The sequence below is a fragment of the Saccopteryx leptura genome, chromosome 1 (genome assembly GCF_036850995.1).
Source record: "Saccopteryx leptura isolate mSacLep1 chromosome 1, mSacLep1_pri_phased_curated, whole genome shotgun sequence".
Classification (NCBI taxonomy): domain Eukaryota; kingdom Metazoa; phylum Chordata; class Mammalia; order Chiroptera; family Emballonuridae; genus Saccopteryx; species Saccopteryx leptura.
Window position 1 is genome coordinate 108,374,651 of NC_089503.1, and position 20,498 is coordinate 108,395,148.

The 20,498-nt window shown below is 39.0% G+C and overlaps 1 protein-coding gene across 1 annotated transcript in view; it reads left to right on the plus strand.

Moving 5' to 3' along the window:
* Positions 1 to 19,636, plus strand: part of GOLPH3 (golgi phosphoprotein 3) — a 44,623-nt gene extending 24,987 nt beyond the window's left edge. The window contains exons 2-4 of the mRNA XM_066373828.1: positions 2,093 to 2,224; positions 6,077 to 6,191; positions 17,775 to 19,636. Of these exons, the coding sequence (XP_066229925.1) occupies positions 2,093 to 2,224; positions 6,077 to 6,191; positions 17,775 to 18,199 (672 nt within the window). The 3' untranslated portion in view covers positions 18,200 to 19,636. The remainder of the gene's footprint in view (positions 1 to 2,092; positions 2,225 to 6,076; positions 6,192 to 17,774) is intronic.
* The last annotated feature ends 862 nt before the right edge of the window (positions 19,637 to 20,498 follow it).

Genomic DNA, 20,498 nt, shown 5'->3' on the forward strand with positions numbered 1-20,498 from the left:
GCTTCATTAGGCTAATTTAAGTCCTTCTGTCAATAGTTAAGTCCCAATGACCTGATGGTCAGTCATCTTCTAAAACATAGGTTGACTGACTACTGTGACCTGTCAAAGTACCAAGACTGACCTTGAGAAAGTGCCAGAACCAAGGCTTCCTTAATCCTGGACCCTCCATTCTTCAGAGAATCATTGGCCTCCTCTCCTTTCTATCAAGATTACTTGTTACCCTGTTCTGACTTTAACTAGAATCATTGTAGCTTCTGCTTTCTCCTCAGAGTTGGGTGCAGGCAGTCCCCAGGTTACGAATGAGACAGGTTCTGTAGGTTTGTTCTTCAGTTGAGTTTGTATGTCAGTTGGAACAGGTAGATTTTCCTATTAAATGCAACTTAGAAGTTTGTCTTAACATAGTATTTATTTTTACCTTTCTGTACATATTATGTAAATATTTTCAAGTACATCCTTAAACAATCTTGGATGATGCAGAAGATAATGGACTTGTTGGGGAGGATGGGACTGATATTAGAGTCAGGGTTTGAGTCTGCTGCTGGAGTCAGTTTCTTGAAGGTAGGCATCAAGGGAGGTTTGTACAGTTTTCTCATCATAAATGGCCCTGTAGCATCTCAGACCTTCAGTGGCTGTACAGTAAGTAAACTTTGGTAAACTTCTCTGTATCAGGATCTTTTTCCTCTAACTTTGCCATTTCTGCTTCAATGAGACAAAAAGCATCAGCTAATTCTTTTTTTTTTTTTGTATTTTTCCGAAGTTAGAAGTGGGGAGGCAGTCAGACTCCCACATGCACCTGACTGGGATCCACCTGGCATGCCCACCAGGGGCAATGCTTTGCCCATCTGGGGCATTGCTCCATTGCGGCTGGAGCCATTCTAGCACCTGAGGCAGAGGCCATGGAGCCATCCTCAGCACCCAGGCCAACTTTGCTCCAGTGGATCCTTGGCTGCGGGAGGGGAAGAGAGAGATAGAAAGGAGAAGGGGAAGGGTGGAGAAGCAGATGGATGCTTCTCCTGTGTGCCCTGACCGGGAATCGAACCTGGGACTTCCACATGCCAGGCTGACGCTCTACCACTGAGCCAACTGGCCAGGACCCATCAGCTAATTCTTGTAGAAAATGTTTTCTGTTTTGGTGTTTTTAGGTTTCTGTTTTCTCCCCTAAATGTTATATCATCTGCTGCTCTAGTTCTGTAAGGTCTTCATTGGTTCTTTGCCAGGGGAATCAAGTAACTCCGTGGTATCATTTTCACTGACGTCCAACTGCAGTTGATTACAATAGTCTTTATGGTGCTCCGTTTGTAAGTACGAGTTGCACAAAAGTCGGATGTTTGTAACTCAGGAACTTACTGTATTTTAAATTGATAGCTTTGCAACCCTGCTGGCAGAGTTCATGGCGTCATAAATTGGACAACTCCAGTTATTCACTCTGAAAGAGTGCCCTGTCTTCGTCTGGCGGTGCCTACTTGACTTAAATGTTCCCAGATACCTAGGTGTCTGTCCATCTCATTGTTTGTTCTCCCATCTTGGATATGGCCCTTAACTTCTCTTTTGGGGGCCCATCTGATTAGTGTTTCTCATTCAGAATTTAAGGCACGGGCCCATACATTAAATTTCTAATGTAGTCTTCCAAAATTAACCTTGCATTTTTATCCTAAACTGCGTTGAATGAATGATATTGTAATTCTTCATGAGGTCATGTCGGGCCAGGTAGTTTATCCTGAGCTGCTTAAATTGCCCTTGCATAGTAATAGTAAATCACTATAATATGAAGTTAATTGTGTGGGTGAGCCCTGGTCCTTGCAATCGGAAAGAACTTAAACACATAGCTAATCGAAGAAAGAAATACATTTACCTCTGATTTCCAAAATTACTTGTTTATCTGCATGTAAGGATAAGTGATAAAAAGACAGTAAGCCCCTGAAAATTTTAGATTAATAATTTATAGTAATTGTATTTTTTTCAATATTACATATAAAGTTATAATTATGGAAAGACATGGAAGGTAAAAGGCACCAAATGGCTAAAAATATTTCTATTTTTGACTCTGAATTCAAAGTAAATTAGCTGTTTTGTTTTGTTTTGTTTTAAATAGGGCTACACATCATTTTGGAATGACTGTATATCATCTGGATTACGTGGCTGTATGTTAATTGAATTAGCATTAAGAGGAAGGTTACAACTAGAGGCTTGTGGAATGAGACGTAAGAGTCTGCTAACAAGAAAGGTAAGAGGAGTGCTAAATAACATCTTATTGAAGAGTTTGTGCTGCTTAAAAATGAAGACTGTTTCTACTAAAAGCTTTCATTAAAGAGGAAGCTGATTTAAAGTTGTCTTTATCAAATCCCATTTTTTAAAATTCTTGGTTTTCTGAGTCTTTGTGCATGAGTGGTGTGATTCGTTATTAGGATCACTGGCCATTGCATCTCACATATTCAGAGTCTGCAAACTTTGCTGCTTCTGAAAGCCATAATTTGGGAAGACTTGATGTAATTTTCATTGTGTTTCTTGGGGACATGGTGTTTCAGAATTGTTTTTACCTTAATACTATGTCCTAATGAAATCCAAAAAGTTTTAGGTCAGAATGGAATATTTTTTAATTGATATGCTTTAGAGAGTAATAATCCTAAAGGAAAGAAAGCCATTATTAATTTTTAATTATATGTAAAGTAAACATGGTATAGCAGAAAATATTTCTCATGGGGCTTTACAATGAAATCTAGTCTAGGCATTTAAAAGAAAGTGAAATGAGCTGACATAAGATTAGATTTAAAATTGCTGTTTTAGGTAAGTTGTAAAGCAAAATACATTATTTCATCTTACTGTGCAAACATAGAATTATGGAGGAAAAAACCTTAGGAATCTGCTGTTATAGTCATTGGTGAAATATACATATAGGTTGCTAATAATTATAGTAATTTTAAGTCATTTCTCATTAATGTTATAGAGCCCAGACCTGAGGTGAAAAGTATTGATACTGGTTCTTTGTACTGATATTGGTACTCCCTTGTGTGGGATAAGACCAGTTTTGTCTTGGTTATGCCGTGCACCATACTTGACCCTGGAGATAAACTGTGGTGGCCCGAGAAGCATGTTCCCTGCCTGCATGGGCTTATTGTTTCAGTCTGCTTGTTTTGGTGTCTCATTTAAGTACTTGATGTGTATTTTGGAAAAATACTCCAATATGATTTAATTTATATGCCTAAAGATAATAACTGATTTTATTAAGATAATACATATATAGTAGTTATAAAATCAAATTGTACTGAAAGGCTTATAACAAAACAGTCCTTACCCATCTTCACTCCTTAGTCCTGCTTCTGGGAGGCTACCTGTTTCAGTCCTTGTGTTCCTTTCCTAAGGCCACCTTAACGAATGACCAACACATTGGCTGTCCCCAAACAGCAGATAGTTATTCTTAAGGGAAATTCTTCTCCTTTCCTGTTCTAGTTTCTGTTGGCTCAGGCTTTTTCCTTGGCTTCCGACCACATCTCTCTACTCTGTCTCTACATTGGTACACTGCCACATTGCCTTCCCCTCTGTGTGTCTCTTATAAGGACACTTCGGTAGCTTTTTGGGCCCATCTAGATAATCGAGAGGATCTCCTCTCCAGATCTAAAGCACTTAATGTCATGTACAAAGACTTAACGGGGGTTAGGACATCAACACCTTTCTTGGGGTGCCATTTAGCTTGTTCTTATTACGTGTATATGTTTTTTGGCATTTATCTTCATATTTCTAAGTAAACTTACACTGCCATTTCTTGGTAAATCAGTTTGAGATGCTGTTTACTCTTCGTTAGATGCATATTTGGCTCTCTTACACATCACTTACCTCTGTTCCCTCCCTCCCATCTTCCTAATTTTTGGCAAAACAGTAATGATTGTTTTATATTATTACAAGTGTGTTATTACTGTTCTCTTCAGCGTTCAGTTATAACCTATAATTTCCTTTCTTGTATTATTTGGTTTTTTAAGTTAATAATTTTTTTAAAGTTTTTTATGTAACTGTCCTTGCTTCATCAGAGAAAAATTAGCAGAATTAATTTTCAAATGTTCAAATACATCATATAACTCCATTCATTAAGTCCATTAAAATTCACCTTGTACTTCAGTCTGAATGGTATACTCTGTTCTGCTGGGACTCCTGTCACATTTTTACTGTTTTCAACCCTATTTTCTGGATCTAATATTTTCTTCTATCTGTGTGGGAGGAAACTGTTTTGAGACTGCGTGCCTGAAGATGCTCTGACAGTTTAGTTTCATTGGACTGGCAATAGAATGTTAGATTTAAATTATTTTTCCATAGAGTTGTTGAAGGTCTTTATTGTCCTTTAGTATACAGAGTTGCCATTAAAGTTTGATGCTCTTCTGATAATCTGTTCTTTGTATGATACCTGCCTTTTCCTTTCTGGAAGCGTTTGAGATCTTCTATTTATCCCTGATGTTCTGAAATTGTTTGATTTGCCTTGAGGTGTGGATCTTTAAAACTTATTATGTGTGCTTTCAGAATTTGCAGAAGTGATGGAGAAAATGGTCCCTCTGAGATAGGTCTAGGGGACAGAATTTCATAAGAAAAAAAGATCTACTTATACCCAGGTTATTTGACCCTGATGTAAGACCTCTGTCAGAGTGGGTGGGTGTGGGCGTGAGGTGGGCATTGAGGCTAGATTTCATGGATTTAAGGGAGTGAGTTGGAAGTAATAAGTGGTGTGGCATGACACCAGTAGATAGACCTACAACTTTTCCTCCTGAGGTTTTTTCTTACTTCTCTAACCCCTCTCCTAAATGCATGGTCTTGAAGAGCAGTGTCCAGAAAACTTCCTGTGATGATGAAAATGTTCTATATCTGACTGCTCAGTGTGATGGCCACTAGCCACATTTGTCTGTGAGCCAGCCACTTAAACATGGTTAGTGCACATTGAGACATGCTGTGAATGAAAACACATACTTTATTCTTGAAGACTTACTATGGAACAAGAAGGGTATAAACTATCTCAGTTTAAAAATATTTGTTGCATGTTAATATTTTGGCTGTAGTGGGTTAAGACAAATATATTAAAATTAATTCCACCTGTTTCTTTTCTCTTTTTAATGTAACTACTGAAATTAAAAAAATAGGTTTGTGGTGTGCATTAGTGGTTCATATTATATTTCTGTTGGGTCACACTGTCTCAAATAGATATTGTATGTATTTTTTAACCTTTCAGAAGAAGATTACTTTTTAAAGTAAAGGGTAAAAATTACATTGTTGAGGACAGATTTAAGAGAGGACTGCTGTATTTTAAAAATAGTAACTTAAATTTCATAACAATTTAATAGCTAACAGTAATATAACATATCAAATGTGATACAGAATTTAAACTAGAAACTTGTTGCTTAGGCAGCAGAACATCAACGAAGGCTGTAGAGATCTAGTACAGCATTTTTTGTCTTAACCCCAGCTCTGGTTTTCCCACTGTTCAGTTGGATTCTCTATCCCAAATATGTACTTTAGAAAAGAATTTGTTATATTTAAAAATTTTATGTCATTAAGCTTTTGGTATTTTCTTCAAGTTGTCAGAACTTCAAAACTTCCTTACCCTCAGAATTATATTTCATTATTTAAATCTTTATCTTTTATTGTGGTATACGCTCTGAGAAGTCAAGTCTTACTTAATTTTTATTGCCAATTTATTGGCTAGTTTTAATAATATTTATTGACAAATTTCTCTACCAATGTACAATGCCAGTTTTATCATATATTGAATTTTTACATAAAATTGAGGCTGTTACTGGAACTAATAAATGTTTAAAAAATGAATTTCCAGGTCACATAGCCCAAGGTTTTTAGTAATGAAAGGAATTAAAGTTAGTATAACTGTTCTAGCATTTTGGTTTCCTAATGAAGCTTATTTCATTCATGATTGTAGCTAATCTGGTTACGTTAAATACTGAATTTTCTTATAGAAATCTGAACTGCATGTGCACTTGGGGCTTTGGCCATAATGAATTATTTGCATAATTGTTTGTTTTTCATTTAAAGAGATCTAGAGGAAAGGAATCAGTGGGTCGTGTCATTCTTCCTGCTTACATTGTAGGTTATCTGCAAGTCCGACGCCCCAACAGGAGATGTTCTTCTTGACGAAGCTCTAAAGCATGTTAAGGAGACGCAGCCTCCGGAAACAGTCCAGAACTGGATTGAATTACTCAGTGGTAAGTTTCTGTGTACGAACTCAAATGGAATTCTGTTTTAAAAGCTCTTTGTGAAAGTTTAAAATCCTTTTCAAAAATAGAGAAGAGTTTGTTTAGTTATGTAGGCCAAGTTGTAAGTTATCAGTCACTGAATAGGGGAAATAGTGGCGTTTAAAATTTCATGTCATTTAATAAGACTGAGTAGTATTGAACGAGATGTAATGTTCCTTAGTGCTCCCTTTATTCTTTATCAATTAGTGCATGCTGCCTTATTCGTGTAGGCTGGATTGCACTGTAGTAGTAGCCCCAACCTCAGTGGCTTAACACAGGAATTCATTTCTCACTCTGGCTGTTGGTCAGTCACAGGCCACTTCATTCTCAGTCTGGCAGGCGGCAGGCAGATGGAACTGCCGCTGTCTGGAGCAGGGGTCCCCAAACTACGGCCTGCGGGTCACATGCGGCCCCCTTAGGCCATTTATCCGGCCCCCGCTGCACTTCTGGAAGGGTACCTGTTTCATTGGTGGTCAGTAAGAGGAGCATAGTTCCCATTGAAATATTGGTCAGTTTGTTGATTTAAATTTACTTGTTCTTTATTTTAAATATTGTATTTGTTCCCGTTTTGTTTTTTTACTTTAAAATAAGATATGTGCAGTGTGCATAGGAATTTGTTCATAGTTTTTTTTTTATAGTCTGGCCCTCCAACGGTCTGAGGGACAGTGAACTGGCCCCCTGTGTAAAAAGTTTGGGGACCCCTGGTCTGGAGCATTGTCTGTCTGTCACTGTAGTGAAGGGAAGAAGAGCGTGGCAGATCTCGCAGGCTCTTCAGTTTCTGCTCAGAAATGACATGTGGTTCAGGTCTTACTGGTCAGAGCAAGTCACTGGCCTCCCTAAGTGTCAGGAGACAGAAAAGCATGATGGTGAAGAACCTGAAATATTTGATTGACAGCACTAATCACTACTATATTTATATTGTTTGTGTGTTACTCTGATCTTTCAGCTAGAGCTCCTCCAGTATAGAACCTAAGTCATCTTGTTCTTCCTCTCTGTTACAGAAAACATACTTCTGCATACAACTGACCCTCGAACAACATTGGTCTGAACTCCATGGGTCTACTTATATGTGGATTGTTTTTAATAAATACTGTAAAAGTAATTTTTCTTTCTTATGACTTTCCTAATAACATTTCCTTTTTCTGCCTTGATTGTAAGAATACAGTGTATAATATATATAACATATAAAAATGTGTTAATCGGCTTTGTGTTATTGGTAAGGCTTCCAGTCAACATTAGGCTATTAGTAATTAAGTTGGAGGGAGTCAGAAGTTACACAAAGATTTTCAACTGCCTGGGGTCAGTGCCCCTGCCCCATGCATTGTTCAAGGCTCTGCAATACGTGTGGTGTTCTTTCAGTTCATGTTCAAACATTGTGGCTTGGAGTAACTGTTTTAAACACATGTGGACTTTGTCACAGATTGGTAATTACACGTCAATTTTCTCACTTATAAATTAACGCAGTTTCTAATATAATAGTACGTATTAGAATGTTCTATTAAAGTTTTTTGAGTTTTGCATGTTTATTTAAAAATTAAATACACACACTATATTCTTAGTTAATAGAGCAATAAAGAGTACTTTACATTTAGGGCAGGGCTCATTCTTTTTGATAGAAAACAGTTATTCACAGGTTATTTTGATAATTTTGAAAATTTGTTTTTGACTATCCTCTTGTAGATCTGCTGATAAAGTTTTTACCTCATTGAATGAGAAAACTACTCTTTCTCTTTTCTATGCTTGTGATATTGGTGATGTCTTAATATTGTTTTTAGATTTTATTTACTGATTTTTGGAGAGAGGGAGAGAAAGAGGGGGGAGAAGTAGGAAACATCTACTCATAGTATGTAGTTGCTTCCTGTATGTGCCTTGACCAGGCAAGCCTAGGGATTCGAACTGGTGACCTCAGCGTTCCAGGTTGACACTTTATTCACTGTGCCACCACAGGTCAGACCTCTTAATAATTTCTTTTGCAAGAATCTTTTAAAATTACTTTGCCTATTTGATGAGGATTTGTTTGGTTAAAACTGGGTAATATTATTCACAAATCCACTTACTCAACACGTAGCAGTAGTGTATGTTGCTGTGCCCTCTCTGGTTAGCCTTCTTCCACTTATGCCTGCTGGCAGCATGTGGCCTCTGAGACTGAGATGAATGTTAACTCCATATGTTAAGTATTAGCAAGTATAACTATTTTAGAAAAGAGTAGCAGTGCTAGTAACTCCTAACCGGGCCCTGCTGGGTCTTTGCACATGCTTTGAAGAGCACAGGCCTCCACAGCCTTTGGTCGAGCTCATGTTCTGCTGCCATTGATGACCACTTCTGTTATTGCAAATTAGAGTTTGTAATTAGGTTCTCAACTGGACAAAAGGAATTTCTCAGAGTTTTGGTTACTTTTTTGGCGCATAAGTCACAGTGCTAAAGTTCTTTTTATGGAATACAGTAATATAGTGGGTATTGCCTTAATGTTGATATCCAGTTTGGTGTCACTTAGCACTATGTATTCAGTTGTGCCATTTACCAGCGATCTCCTTCTAACAACGTGTGCTAATGGCACATTGGGCTTTGGTTTCAGTAACATATCTTAGACCGCCAGATTTCTGTTGACAGTTAAGTACCTTAAATTGCACTTAAGTTCATTAGTGTGACATGCAGGGAGGTGGAATCTTTTATTTTTTTTATTTATTATTTTTTAAATTTTATTTCTGAAGCTGGAAACGGGGAGAGACAGACAGACAGACAGACAGACTCCTGCATGCGCCTGACCGGGATCCACTTGGCACGCCCACCAGGGGCCACGCTCTGCCCAACAGGGGGCGATGCTCTGCCTCTCCGGGGCGGGGCGTCACTCTGCCTCGACCAGAGCCACTCTAGCGCCTGGGGCAGAGGCCAAGGAGCCATCCCCAGTGCCCGGGCCATCTTTGCTCCAATGGAGCTTTGGCTGCGGGAGGGGAAGAGAGAGACAGAGAGGAGGGGGGGGGGTTGGAGAAGCAAATGGGCGCTTCTCCTATGTGCCCTGGCCAGGAATCGAACCCGGGTCCCCCGCACGCCAGGCCGACGCTCTACTGCTGAGCCAACCGGCCAGGGCGGGAGGTGGAATCTTAACATGTAAGGTGGTTATATACTTTTAAAGTTGATCCATTATGTAATACTTTATGAATGTAGCTTATTCATAAAGTGCAAATTTATTTATAAAACACTCCCCCCCCCCTTTTTTACAGAGACAGGGAGAGAGTCAGAGAGAGGGACAGATAGGGACAGGAACAGAGAGAGATGAGAAGCATCAATCACCAGTTTCTCGTTGTGGCTCCTTAGTTGTTCGTTGATTGCTTTCTCAAATATGTGCCTTGACCACGGGCCTTCAGCAGACCAAGTAATCCCTTGCTCGAGCCAGGGACCTTGGGCTCAAGTTGGTGAGCCTTGTTCATACCAGATGAACCCACGCTCAAGCTGGCGACCTCGGGGTCTCGAACCTGGCTCCTCTGCATCCCAGTTTGACGCTCTATGCACTGTGCCACCATCTGGTCAGGCTTAGTGCTCAATTTAAATGCTAACTGAACTTGGTTCTTAACTTGGGCTGATGGTGCACTGTTCTTACCTGGTTGAGGAGTGAAAAGATGTCAGAGTGGGTAAGCTTTTATTACAAGTACTTAAATACAGTAAGGTTTTGTAAAACAGAGGATCCATTTGAATTAGGAATTTGAGTAAGCTGTGAGGCTAATACTTAGCAAGTTTTGTGTTTAAACAATATTCTGTGAAATGTAGGATGGTTGCGAATGCCAGAATATTGCCTGGGGCAACTTTAGGTGCATGTCTCTGACATATACTATTTCAGCCTAAAGGAAGGGCACCCAGGTGGGAGAAGGAGAGAAAAGTCCATTTCTTTTAAATTATGGAAACATCTCCTTACCATCTAGTACTGATAGCAGTTTGATCTTTTTTAAAAAGTTTTTTTTTTATTTTTTATTGTGGTAAAGTGTACACAACATAACACCAGCAGAATGCTTTTTAAGTGTTGTTAAGTTTTGTGGCCAGCTTGCTGATTCGTAAATTTAAAAATTTTTAGTATCTTCAAGATAATGAGTGTTATCAAATGCTAGTTATTACAGCAATCCTACTAACATATGTGCTATGAAACTTAAATGGATGTACCTTCAGACTGAAAGAATCTTAAATTCCATTTGGGGAACAGTTGTGAATTTCTCATTACTTGATAACAGCTTGGAGTTGAACGGCAGGGCTCTCTGAAAGGGAAGTGGCTGGGAGAAAAGAGGAATCCTAGGGAGTGTTGTCTGGGGGAGGCCGTGAAACTTGGTTGAAGCCTTTGAAGGATCAGTGAGACAGAAAGAAGTGTTCCTGTTCAGAGGGATGGGAGGCGGGTAAAATGGCGGTCCTATTCTTACACTAAGTCTGTCCACGACTTGGTTTTCAGAACTATGTGTACGTATCGTACTGATCTTAGGTAGGTGGTAAAGAAAATGAATGATTTACACAAGTTGGCCTGGTGGTTACTTCTGAGGCAGAGAAGGATGCAGGAGACATCTAAGGTTCTGACAGAGTTTTCTTCTTTACCTTGGAAGGGGATACACAGGGGTTATTAATTATATAAAATTATACTTAACACTATGCATCATACATGCTAAACCAAGTGACATACTGTAAACATTTATGTATAGCTCATTAATTTAAAAATTAATATACGTATATTTGAGGCAAAAGACTTAAAAATCTTTAACAGCTTCTGTTTTTAAGAATAAACTGGCTTTCTGAAGTCTAGGGACATGTAGTTGATCATTTTGGTCACAAGGTGTCACTAGCCTGCCAAATTTATGAACAGTGCTTTTAATTTTGTAATATGATGTCAAGGAAAATGGACATTTTTGTAGTGAAATTATGTAGGTAGTTGTCAGTGTGACATTTTCACTGAAGTAATTGTTGGGCAGAGGACATGATCTTTGAAGAACTCTTGCTCTCTGTATATACTTCTCATAGTTTCTTTACAAAAAAATGAATAAATTGTGTACATTTTAAATTTGTATAACTTAGTAAAGTCTCTTCAAATAGTGAATAATTTACAGACTGATGAATAATGATATGAATCACAGTAACATTGTAAAATAAAGAATGTTTAATACTATTTATGTCTCATTTACTACAAGTATTTAAAAGATATTTAATATTCTGCTTAAATTAAAGCAGCTAAATCTTGAGTAGCTAATGTAGGTTAAACCGTTATTGTATCTTTTCTTTATTCATTGAACTACCCTTCTTTCACCCCAGTTTATACTGGATTCTTAAAGTATGTTAATCTCAGGGGTGATTTTATTCTTTGTATTTAGCTTAATTTGGTTCTTTTAAAATAAAAAGCAGAAATCTCAGGATACCAAGATACTGACCACTCATCTATTTTATTGGGGGCGCTAAAAATAATATTAAACAACATTTGCATGCTGTACTGTTTCAGCCTTCTGCTTATCAGATTTTTTACTTTTTCAAATACCCAGGAGGTCTGAATAAACATAGTTGAAGTGAGCACACAAGGTTTGCCCTTTTCCAGGCAATTGCTACAAAAGAAGATGATGTCTAAGTCCCTTTTTATTACTTCCTCGAGGCAGAAGTGATTGCCCATAGCAAGGTCTAGTGATAAATGGAACACCTTATTTGAAGCTGAGTCTATCTGTGTTCAGGCTCTTCTCATTTTTAGTAGCGACACTAAAAACTGTAAGTTAGCGTATTTTGGAATTGAGAAATTTCTTACAGCAACTTTGTAAGCGTTACTTGTTCCATTGGTTGCAATATATAAGATTTAATAGTGCATAAGTTGTAGATAAACCTTATTATGACTTGAATACACTAGATAGTAAGTCATAAATTGCTAATCCCATTTATTTCCCATGAGAAAGAAAAAAAAAATCATTGTGTAGAAGCATTAAGGGGATATTTGTTTTAGATCTGCAGAGAGAAATTTAACTATGGGTTTCTTAGAATAATCTTAACAACCCCCCTGCTCCAGTCCACCATCACCAGTTTGGGAATAGATGGCCAAGATATTCTCTGAGGCTTAGAGTACCTTTCTGTTTGGTGAAGCTAGGGAATATCTCTTTGATAATTGATATATTATTATAAACATAGTTAATTTATCTTAGAATTGAAGTGTAGGTTTTTATAGGCTTTTACTTAAATTTGACTATTGAGTAATTTGTTTGTTAGTTTAAATTTCCAAAAGTTAATTGAGAATATCAGAAAAAACAACCTAACCAATTCTAGCCTTGTGACTTAGGCTGCCTACCATCTTCCAGTGACATTCGGAAACAGTACAAAGCCCAGTCTGGTCTGTCGGGGGAAAGGTGCAGGCAGGCGTTTGTTGGGGAGATGGTGGGTTGTTACAATTGCAGTTCTGCATGTCATTATTGCCAGTCCACTTGATTTCTTCTGCCTGGAATACAGGCTCCTCTTCCTTTCATAGGGTGTCAAATCCTGCTGGATTTCAAGATTAAGCTTTAACAGTTTTTCTCCTATAACTTTCCTAGAAATACCCCTTAACATTAAGCCTTGAGTGATTTATTATTTCTCTGGGTACTTTGTTCATACTGTTTTTATAGTTCTCTTTGCATATTATTCTAGCCAGTGTAGTTAGTTATGAGTCCTTTTCCTTCATTTGGTTTCAGATTTCTCCACAAGTTTGTATTTTCAGTATGTAACGTGATTTTTTTAGACAGTTATAAATATGGTATATTCTTTGTGCCACAGTGCTGATTCTGCACATGGATAATAGCTAACATTTCTTGAGAGCTTACCATATCCCATGCTCTGTTCTAAGAACTTGATATGTCTTTTTTTTTTTTTTTTTTTTGTATTTTTCTGAAGCTGGAACGGGGAGGCAGTCAGACAGACTCCCGCATGCGCCCGACCGGGATCCACCTGGCACGCCCACCAGAGGATGAAGCTCTGCCCATCTGGGGCGTCGCTCTGTTGCGACTAGAGCCACTCTAGCGCCTGGGGCAGAGGCCAATGAGCCATCCCCAGCGCCCGGGCCATCTTTTGCTCCAATGGAGCCTCGGCTCCAGGAGGGGAAGAGAGAGACAGAGAGGAAGGAGAGGGGGAGGGGTGGAGAAGCAGATGGGCGCCTCTCCTGTGTGCCCTGGCTGGGAATTGAACCCAGGACTTCCACACGCCAGGCTGATGCTCTACCACTGAGCCAACCGGCCAGGGCCTAGAACTTGATATGTCTTTTAACTCATTTAATCCTCACAATCCTGTGTGCTAAATATAATTATCTCCACTTTACAGATAAACAGGCAGAAATAGAGAGGTTAAGGAACCTTGCCCAAAGTCTCATAGCTAGGAGATGACCAAGTTGGAATTCGTATCTACCAGTCTGGTTCCAGAGCTTACTGTTACAACCTATTAGGCTATAATGTTTTATCAAGTAACTTCATAATATTAAATATACTTATGGGTTTGATACCAGAAATTGAAATAAGACTTTTATTCACTACTGAGTTATGTTTTTCTTTTATATGATTAGGTTTTAATATCTAATGGGGCCTCCAAATATATATTAGCTCTTCTCCTTGAAGTTACCAAGGAAATTGAATACAACAATTGTTTGATTTTTGTGGAAGCTAATTTGCCAGGATTTTTAAAATTGGAATAAGTATGTTTTCTTTATATGCAGGTGGTGAAATCAGTGTAATAGTAATTCATGGTATCCAACCTACAGTACTGGACAATTTTTTTTTTACATTCCTACTTTGCAGAGTGAATCACAAAATGAAAAATAGCAGTTCCAGATCATTTACTCATTTTTTTTTAATTTTTGTTTTTATTTTATTTATTAATTTTAGAAAGGAGAGAGAAAGAGTTAGGAGAGAGAGAGACAGAGAGAGAGAAGGGGGGAGGAGCAGGAAGCATCAACTCCCATATGTGCCTTGACCAGGCAAGCCCAGGGTTTCGAACTGGCAACCTCAGCATTTCCAGGTCGACGCTTTATCCACTGCGCCACCACAGGTCAGGCCATTTACTCATTTTTAAAAGTAGCCCCTTTCTCTTTATTATGTACATGTTTTCCTTTAAATTATTTAGATATTTATAGTAGTCATTTTAAAGCCCTTGTCTGCTAAGTCCATTGTCTGCCATTTCTGTGTTATATCTGGTTTGGTTGACTGTTTTTACTGGGTGTCGCCCCCCCCCCCCCGTTTAGTTCTGGGTCACAGTTTTCATCTTCACAGGCTTAGAAATTTTTTGGATGATGGACATTGTGAACACTGTTGTTGAGTGCTGATTTTTTTTGCCTTTATAGAGAGTTGAATTTTGTTTCAATAGGTAGTTAAGTTACTTGTGGATTGTGTTGCTTTTAAACTTTGTTAGGCCAGGTCTAGAGTAGCCTTTTACTCAGTGGCTAGTTCAGTCCTGCTACGAAAGCGTGAGCCTTCTAGAGTCCCATCTGAATGTCTTTGGTATTCACTGAGCCTTTCCACTGGGCTAGTTGGCAGTTAAATGTTTTTTAGCCCTGTTCATTTTAAACTTGCAGGTCATTTTTCTTTGCCTAGTCTTGTGGAGTTTCTCACCTTCACATGCTTGGCTTTGTGTTCAACCAGTTTCAGGGGAACACCATGCAGATTTCCAGAGCTTATTCTGCACAGTTCTTTCTTCTTCAGTATTCTGCCTTTCATATTCCAGTTGCTGTAGCCTCTGATCTTTGCCTTCTTAACCCAGCGTGACTACTGTGTTCTGCTTTAGGTCTTCTATCCTCCTGTTTCCTGGAATGTGCCGTTAGATAGAAAACTTGGGCAATAGAAGGGCTCACTTAAGCTTCTTCATGGGTCACAGCATGGGCTGTCTTTTGACTAATAGCTGAAAGCAGTTGTTTCATGTATCTTATCCAGATTTCTTATTTAAGGTCAGAGGGCAAGCCCAGGACTGATTACTCTGTCATAGCCCTCCCTATATTCTTTAGTGTTAACTCACTGAAATAATTTTGTCAATGGCCAACCGAATAGTAATAGATTTTAAGACAGCACTGTGCACTAGAATTTTCTGTGACAGTGGAAGTGTTCTATTTCTGGGATGTCTGGTCAGTAGCCACTGGGCACACATGGCTGTTGATCACGTGAAATGTGGCTAGTTCATCTGAGGAAGTGAAATTTTATTAAATTTAATAGCCCCATATGGTTAATGTAGTGGAAAGTACAGTTTAAGGTTTTCTCTCAGCATTATAAAATTTCAACCTTATAGTTAAAGACGAACAAGAGCAATATTTTGATATGCTTTTTTCTAGTCTTCCATAGAGAAACTATTTTATTGATAAATAATTTGGTTTTATTTAAAATATTTCTGTCTCACAAGAAAATGTGTATATATGACAAGATTAAAATGGTGAAAATTATTTGTGCTTCAAAAATAAGCTTTATTATTTGTCTTTGAAGAATAGCTTTTCTAGCTTTATAGGCTAGGTATATGTAGTTGCAATTTCAGGAATAGTATATCAGATTTTTTTTTTTTGTCTATTTGTTGCAGATTAGTGTTTCATAGAAAATAAGCATCTTTTTTATTTTTTTATTTTTATTTATTCATTTTAGAGAGGAGAGAGGGAGAGAAAGAGAGAGAAGGGGGGAAGAGCAGGAAGCATCAACTCCCATATGTGCCCTGACCAGGCAAGCCCAGATTTTGAACTGGCGACCTCAGTGTTTCCAGGTCGGCACTTTATCCACTGTGCCACCACTGGTCAGGCGAAAATAAGCATCTTACTATGCTATTGGCTGCTTTTTGATAACAGCAGAAGAGAGACCAAACAGAATTTAATATTTGGCTCATTTCCACATTAGGGTAACTGATTTAAACACTGCTTTTAGTTCTTTTGAGTAACTACTGTGCCTGAAAATGTTCCAGGTGCTTAGAATCCAAAGGCCTGCCACTCAGGGGGTTCATGATTGAAAGACAAGAAAACATAGTGTATTTTATTCTACTTATCTGGAGCAGGAAAAAAAGGGTCAAATTTTATTGTTTTAACAGTACAGAATTTTATAAAATTAGATAATTACCATTTTAAAAAAAATTTTCAATTATAGCTGACTTTAGTATATTAGTTTCAAGTGTATGTTATAGTGATTAGACATTTATATACCTTATGAAATGCTCACCCCAATAAGCCTAGTACCCCTCTGACACCATCCATAGTTATTACAATATTATTATTATTAAATTCAGTGAGAGGAGGGGAGGCAGTGAGACAGTGAGACAGACTCTGTATGTGCCCAACCAGGATCCACCCGGAATGCCTACCAGGGAGGTGATGCTCTGCCCATCTGGGGCTGCTGCTCCGGTGCAACCAGGGCCTTTTTTTTTTTTTAGTGCCTGAGGTGGAGGTCATGGAGCTGTCCTCAGCTCCTCAGCTCTCGGGGCCAACTTGCTCCAGTGGAGCCATGTTTGTAGGAGGGAGGGAGAGAGGGAGGGAGAGAAAGAAAGAGAGAAAGAAAGAGGAGTGAGATGGGTGGGGAAGGGTGGAGAAGCAGATGGTCACTTTTCCTGTGTGCTCTGACCAGGAATCGAACCTGGGGCATCCATGTGCCGGGCTGATGCTCTACCACTGAGCAAACTGGCCAGTGCTTAATATTATTGACTGTTCCCTATGCTGCGCTTTACATCCCTGTGACTGTTTTTATTCCTGGCAATTTGTGCATTTTTTTTTAAGATTTTATTCATTTTAGAGAATGAGGGAGAGGGGAGGGTGAGAGAGAGGGGGGGGAGAGAGAAGGGGGGAGGAGCAGGAAGCATCAACTCCCATACGTGCCTTGACTGGGCAAGCACAGGGTTTCGAACCGGTGACCTCAGTGTTCCAGGTCGACGCTTTATCCACTGCGCCACCACAAGTCAGGCAATTTGTGCATCTTAATCATGCGTTTTACCCATCCCTTCAGAGCCCCCCACCATGTGGCAACCATCAATTTGTTTTCTGTATCTATGACTTTGCTTGTTTTGCTTATGTTTATTTTATGTTTTAGATTCCACATATAAGTGAAATCATTTGGTATTTGTCTTTGTCTGACTTATTTTACTTAACATAATACCCTGTAGGTCCATCCGTACTGTCACAAATGACAAGATTTCATTCTATATTCCATTGCATGTGTGTACCACATCTTGATCTGTTTGTTTGCTGATGGGCACTTGGGCTGTTTCCATATCTTGGCTGTTGTAAATTATGCTGCATTGAACACGGCTAGGGAGCCCAGTGTGGGGCTGTGACCCTTTGCTCTTGGTGGGACCTCCACAGCCCAGGTATTCCTCTCCCTTTGATTCTTAATCGCTACATCATGAGTGGGGGACCAGCCCACTGCATGTCTACCTCTCCTGCCGGTCCCTTCGTGGCTTATTTATGTCTTTAGTTATAACATTTATGTTCAGCTAGTCTTCAGGTGGCTCTCGATGGTGCTTTTATAATTTCGTTATAATTTTGATGTAGTCATGGGGGGGAGGCAGGCACAGCGTACTCTGCCATCTCGACCGGAAGTCAATACCTATCATTTCTAACTTCTGGAATCTTTTGTTTAGGTGAAACATGGAATCCATTAAAACTGCATTATCAGTTAAGAAACGTGCGGGAACGGTTAGCTAAAAACCTGGTAGAAAAGGGTGTATTGACCACAGAGAAACAGAACTTTCTACTTTTTGACATGACAACACACCCCCTCACCAACAACAACATTAAGCAGCGCCTCATCAAGAAGGTCCAGGAAGCCGTTCTTGACAAGTGGGTGAACGACCCTCACCGCATGGACAAGCGCCTGCTGGCCCTCATCTACCTGGCCCACGCCTCGGATGTGCTGGAGAACGCTTTCGCCCCCCTTCTGGACGAGCAGTATGACTTAGCCACCAAGAGAGTACGGCAGCTGCTCGACCTAGACCCGGAGGTGGAGTGTCTGAAGGCCAGCACCAGCGAGGTGCTGTGGGCGGTGGTGGCGGCTTTCACCAAGTGACCGCTCGGAGGAAAGTGCTCTCCCCTCTCATGCAGGCCACTTGTTTTCCTTCTACTGACTTCTGTTCTCTGCAGTTTGTACTTTTCAACACTATAATTGGCTTTTGTTTTATGAAATGGTAGGTAGCTTTTTTTCTTTTTTAAATGTATGCAGGATTCTGCTGGTACGAGAGGCCTTTCTCTTTCTGTTTTAACAAAAGTTACTGCTACATTGGCATTCCATTCCTTGTTGCCATTCTCACTGTCACCTGGTGTGGGTTTCTGGTGTGCTCTGATTTTCAGAGTGCCTCCGGTCTCGCAGGCACACCTCTGGATCACCTCAGATTGAGTTTCCCCCTACATGCATGTACATCTCCCATTCTGCCTAAATTCAGACAAATCACAAGAAGGCCTTTAGCTCACCAAAGGTAATATCTGTGTCTATTAGGATATTTTATACATAGACCTGCAAAATTATTTTTAAATTGAAACAACACAGTAAATAATATAAAATGCCCCCTGGATTTTGCTTCCCACATAAATCGGTTATCCCGCTTGTTAAAATTTTAACTATTAATCCATAAAGGTCCAGTTGTTTCACAAAGCCAGTTTGGGACAGGCTGCATTCCAGTTATGCTATGTATAATTTGAATATATATAAATTGCCCCTTCTTCTGGTTATATTTGCCTCCGAGTGTTTTGCAACATTTAATTAGTTGTACACCTGGTTGCCCCTATTTGATTGCAAAATAGACCTCATCATTGGAGGAGGGAGAAAAGATGTGTCTGATTGGCCCCAGGAGTCTTTGAACTGCCGTTCATGGCATTCTGCCTATGCTGCTCCTTTTTGCTATTTTTTGGTATTACAGTTTTTATCATTTCTAGGGAAGAGACTGGTGACCAGTACTAATCTTGAGTACAGTTAGTTTTTTGTTGTTGTTGTTTTTTTACCACGTAAATTAATGTCTGCTCTTAAATGTCATTTATGTATTCACACTTTCTTGGAAAAAAAATCAAATGTCAGTTATAGCAGATGTTGCATGTAAATTGTTAGCAAGTAATGACTACAGCTCAGATGATTAAGAATTTTATAACAGAAAGCTCTGCTATGTTTTAATTTTTATATACAATTATGACAACTAGCACCTTGTAAGAATATAAACCTTTGCTTTTTAAAGTTTATTTTTACTATTTCTTTATCACTGTTTATCATATATCACCATTGGTTTCATAATGTAAATACTATATATTGAACAAATTAAATGTCAAATTTTTTATTACCATAGTTCATGTTAATTAGTGGGGCTTTCAGGTATCTAGAAACTTTTTTGGTTAACTTTTCATGCAAAGTACTAGATGGTGTATAACTTGAGTTAAATTTTAAAGAATTCCTTAATATGTATACTATCTTTTTATCTGAAATAATAAATAAACTGATCTTGAAAGTGCCTGAATCAGAGCAAGTATGTCATTTGTATTTTTGTATTCTGAGTTTTCTTTTTAAGAAGTTTTGCTGCCTTAGTATAGCATGGTGATATTTTAATGCCATGGTTGGCAAGCTTGTCTAATAGGCCAGGTAGTAAATACTGTAGGCTTTAGGCCACACATGGTGTCTGCAACTGCTCTTCTGGATGAAATCTGCTGTGGACAGTGCCGGTCAATGTGCAAGGCTGTGTCTGATGAAGCCCTCAGTTACAGAAACAGGCAGCTGGCCATGCGCAGTAGTGCCAACCCCTGCTTTAAGGCGTGAAAAAAGACATTGTCCATTAAAATAACCATCTTTACTTCCGCTACTGGTGGTCATTAAGTACAGAAGCTATTAGCTTATAGTTTCTTACTATAATATGGATAATGAAACTGATAACGGTATGCTGGGATTTGTTTTCAGGTGAAGGTTTATTGTTTTTTTCCTTGAAAACATTTTAGAAGTAATGGGTATTTCTGGGGGAGTCTTTAGTTCTGCCGCGCCCGCATTCCTGCCAGTGCCCGCTGTAGTGCAGGGTGCACACCGGCTCTGCCCGTGTGTGGCCCGACGTCAGTACCTGTTTCTGTGTTCAGAGAGGACAGGAGTGCAGTCGGGAGGGGAAGGTGATTATCTGGAACTCTCCTATAAAATGCTGTTGCTCACAGTCCTGTACAGCATGAATGTCTGACTCCATGGGAGAATTACTCTGGTTGGTAGGAGCCTTTTTCCACAAGTTTATGCCAATGTGGTCAAAAGCCTTCAGATCCAAGAATCAAGCAATGAATTTTAATATAAAACTTTTTATTTTATTTTATTTTTTTATTTATTCATTTTTAGAGAGGAGAGACAGAGAGAG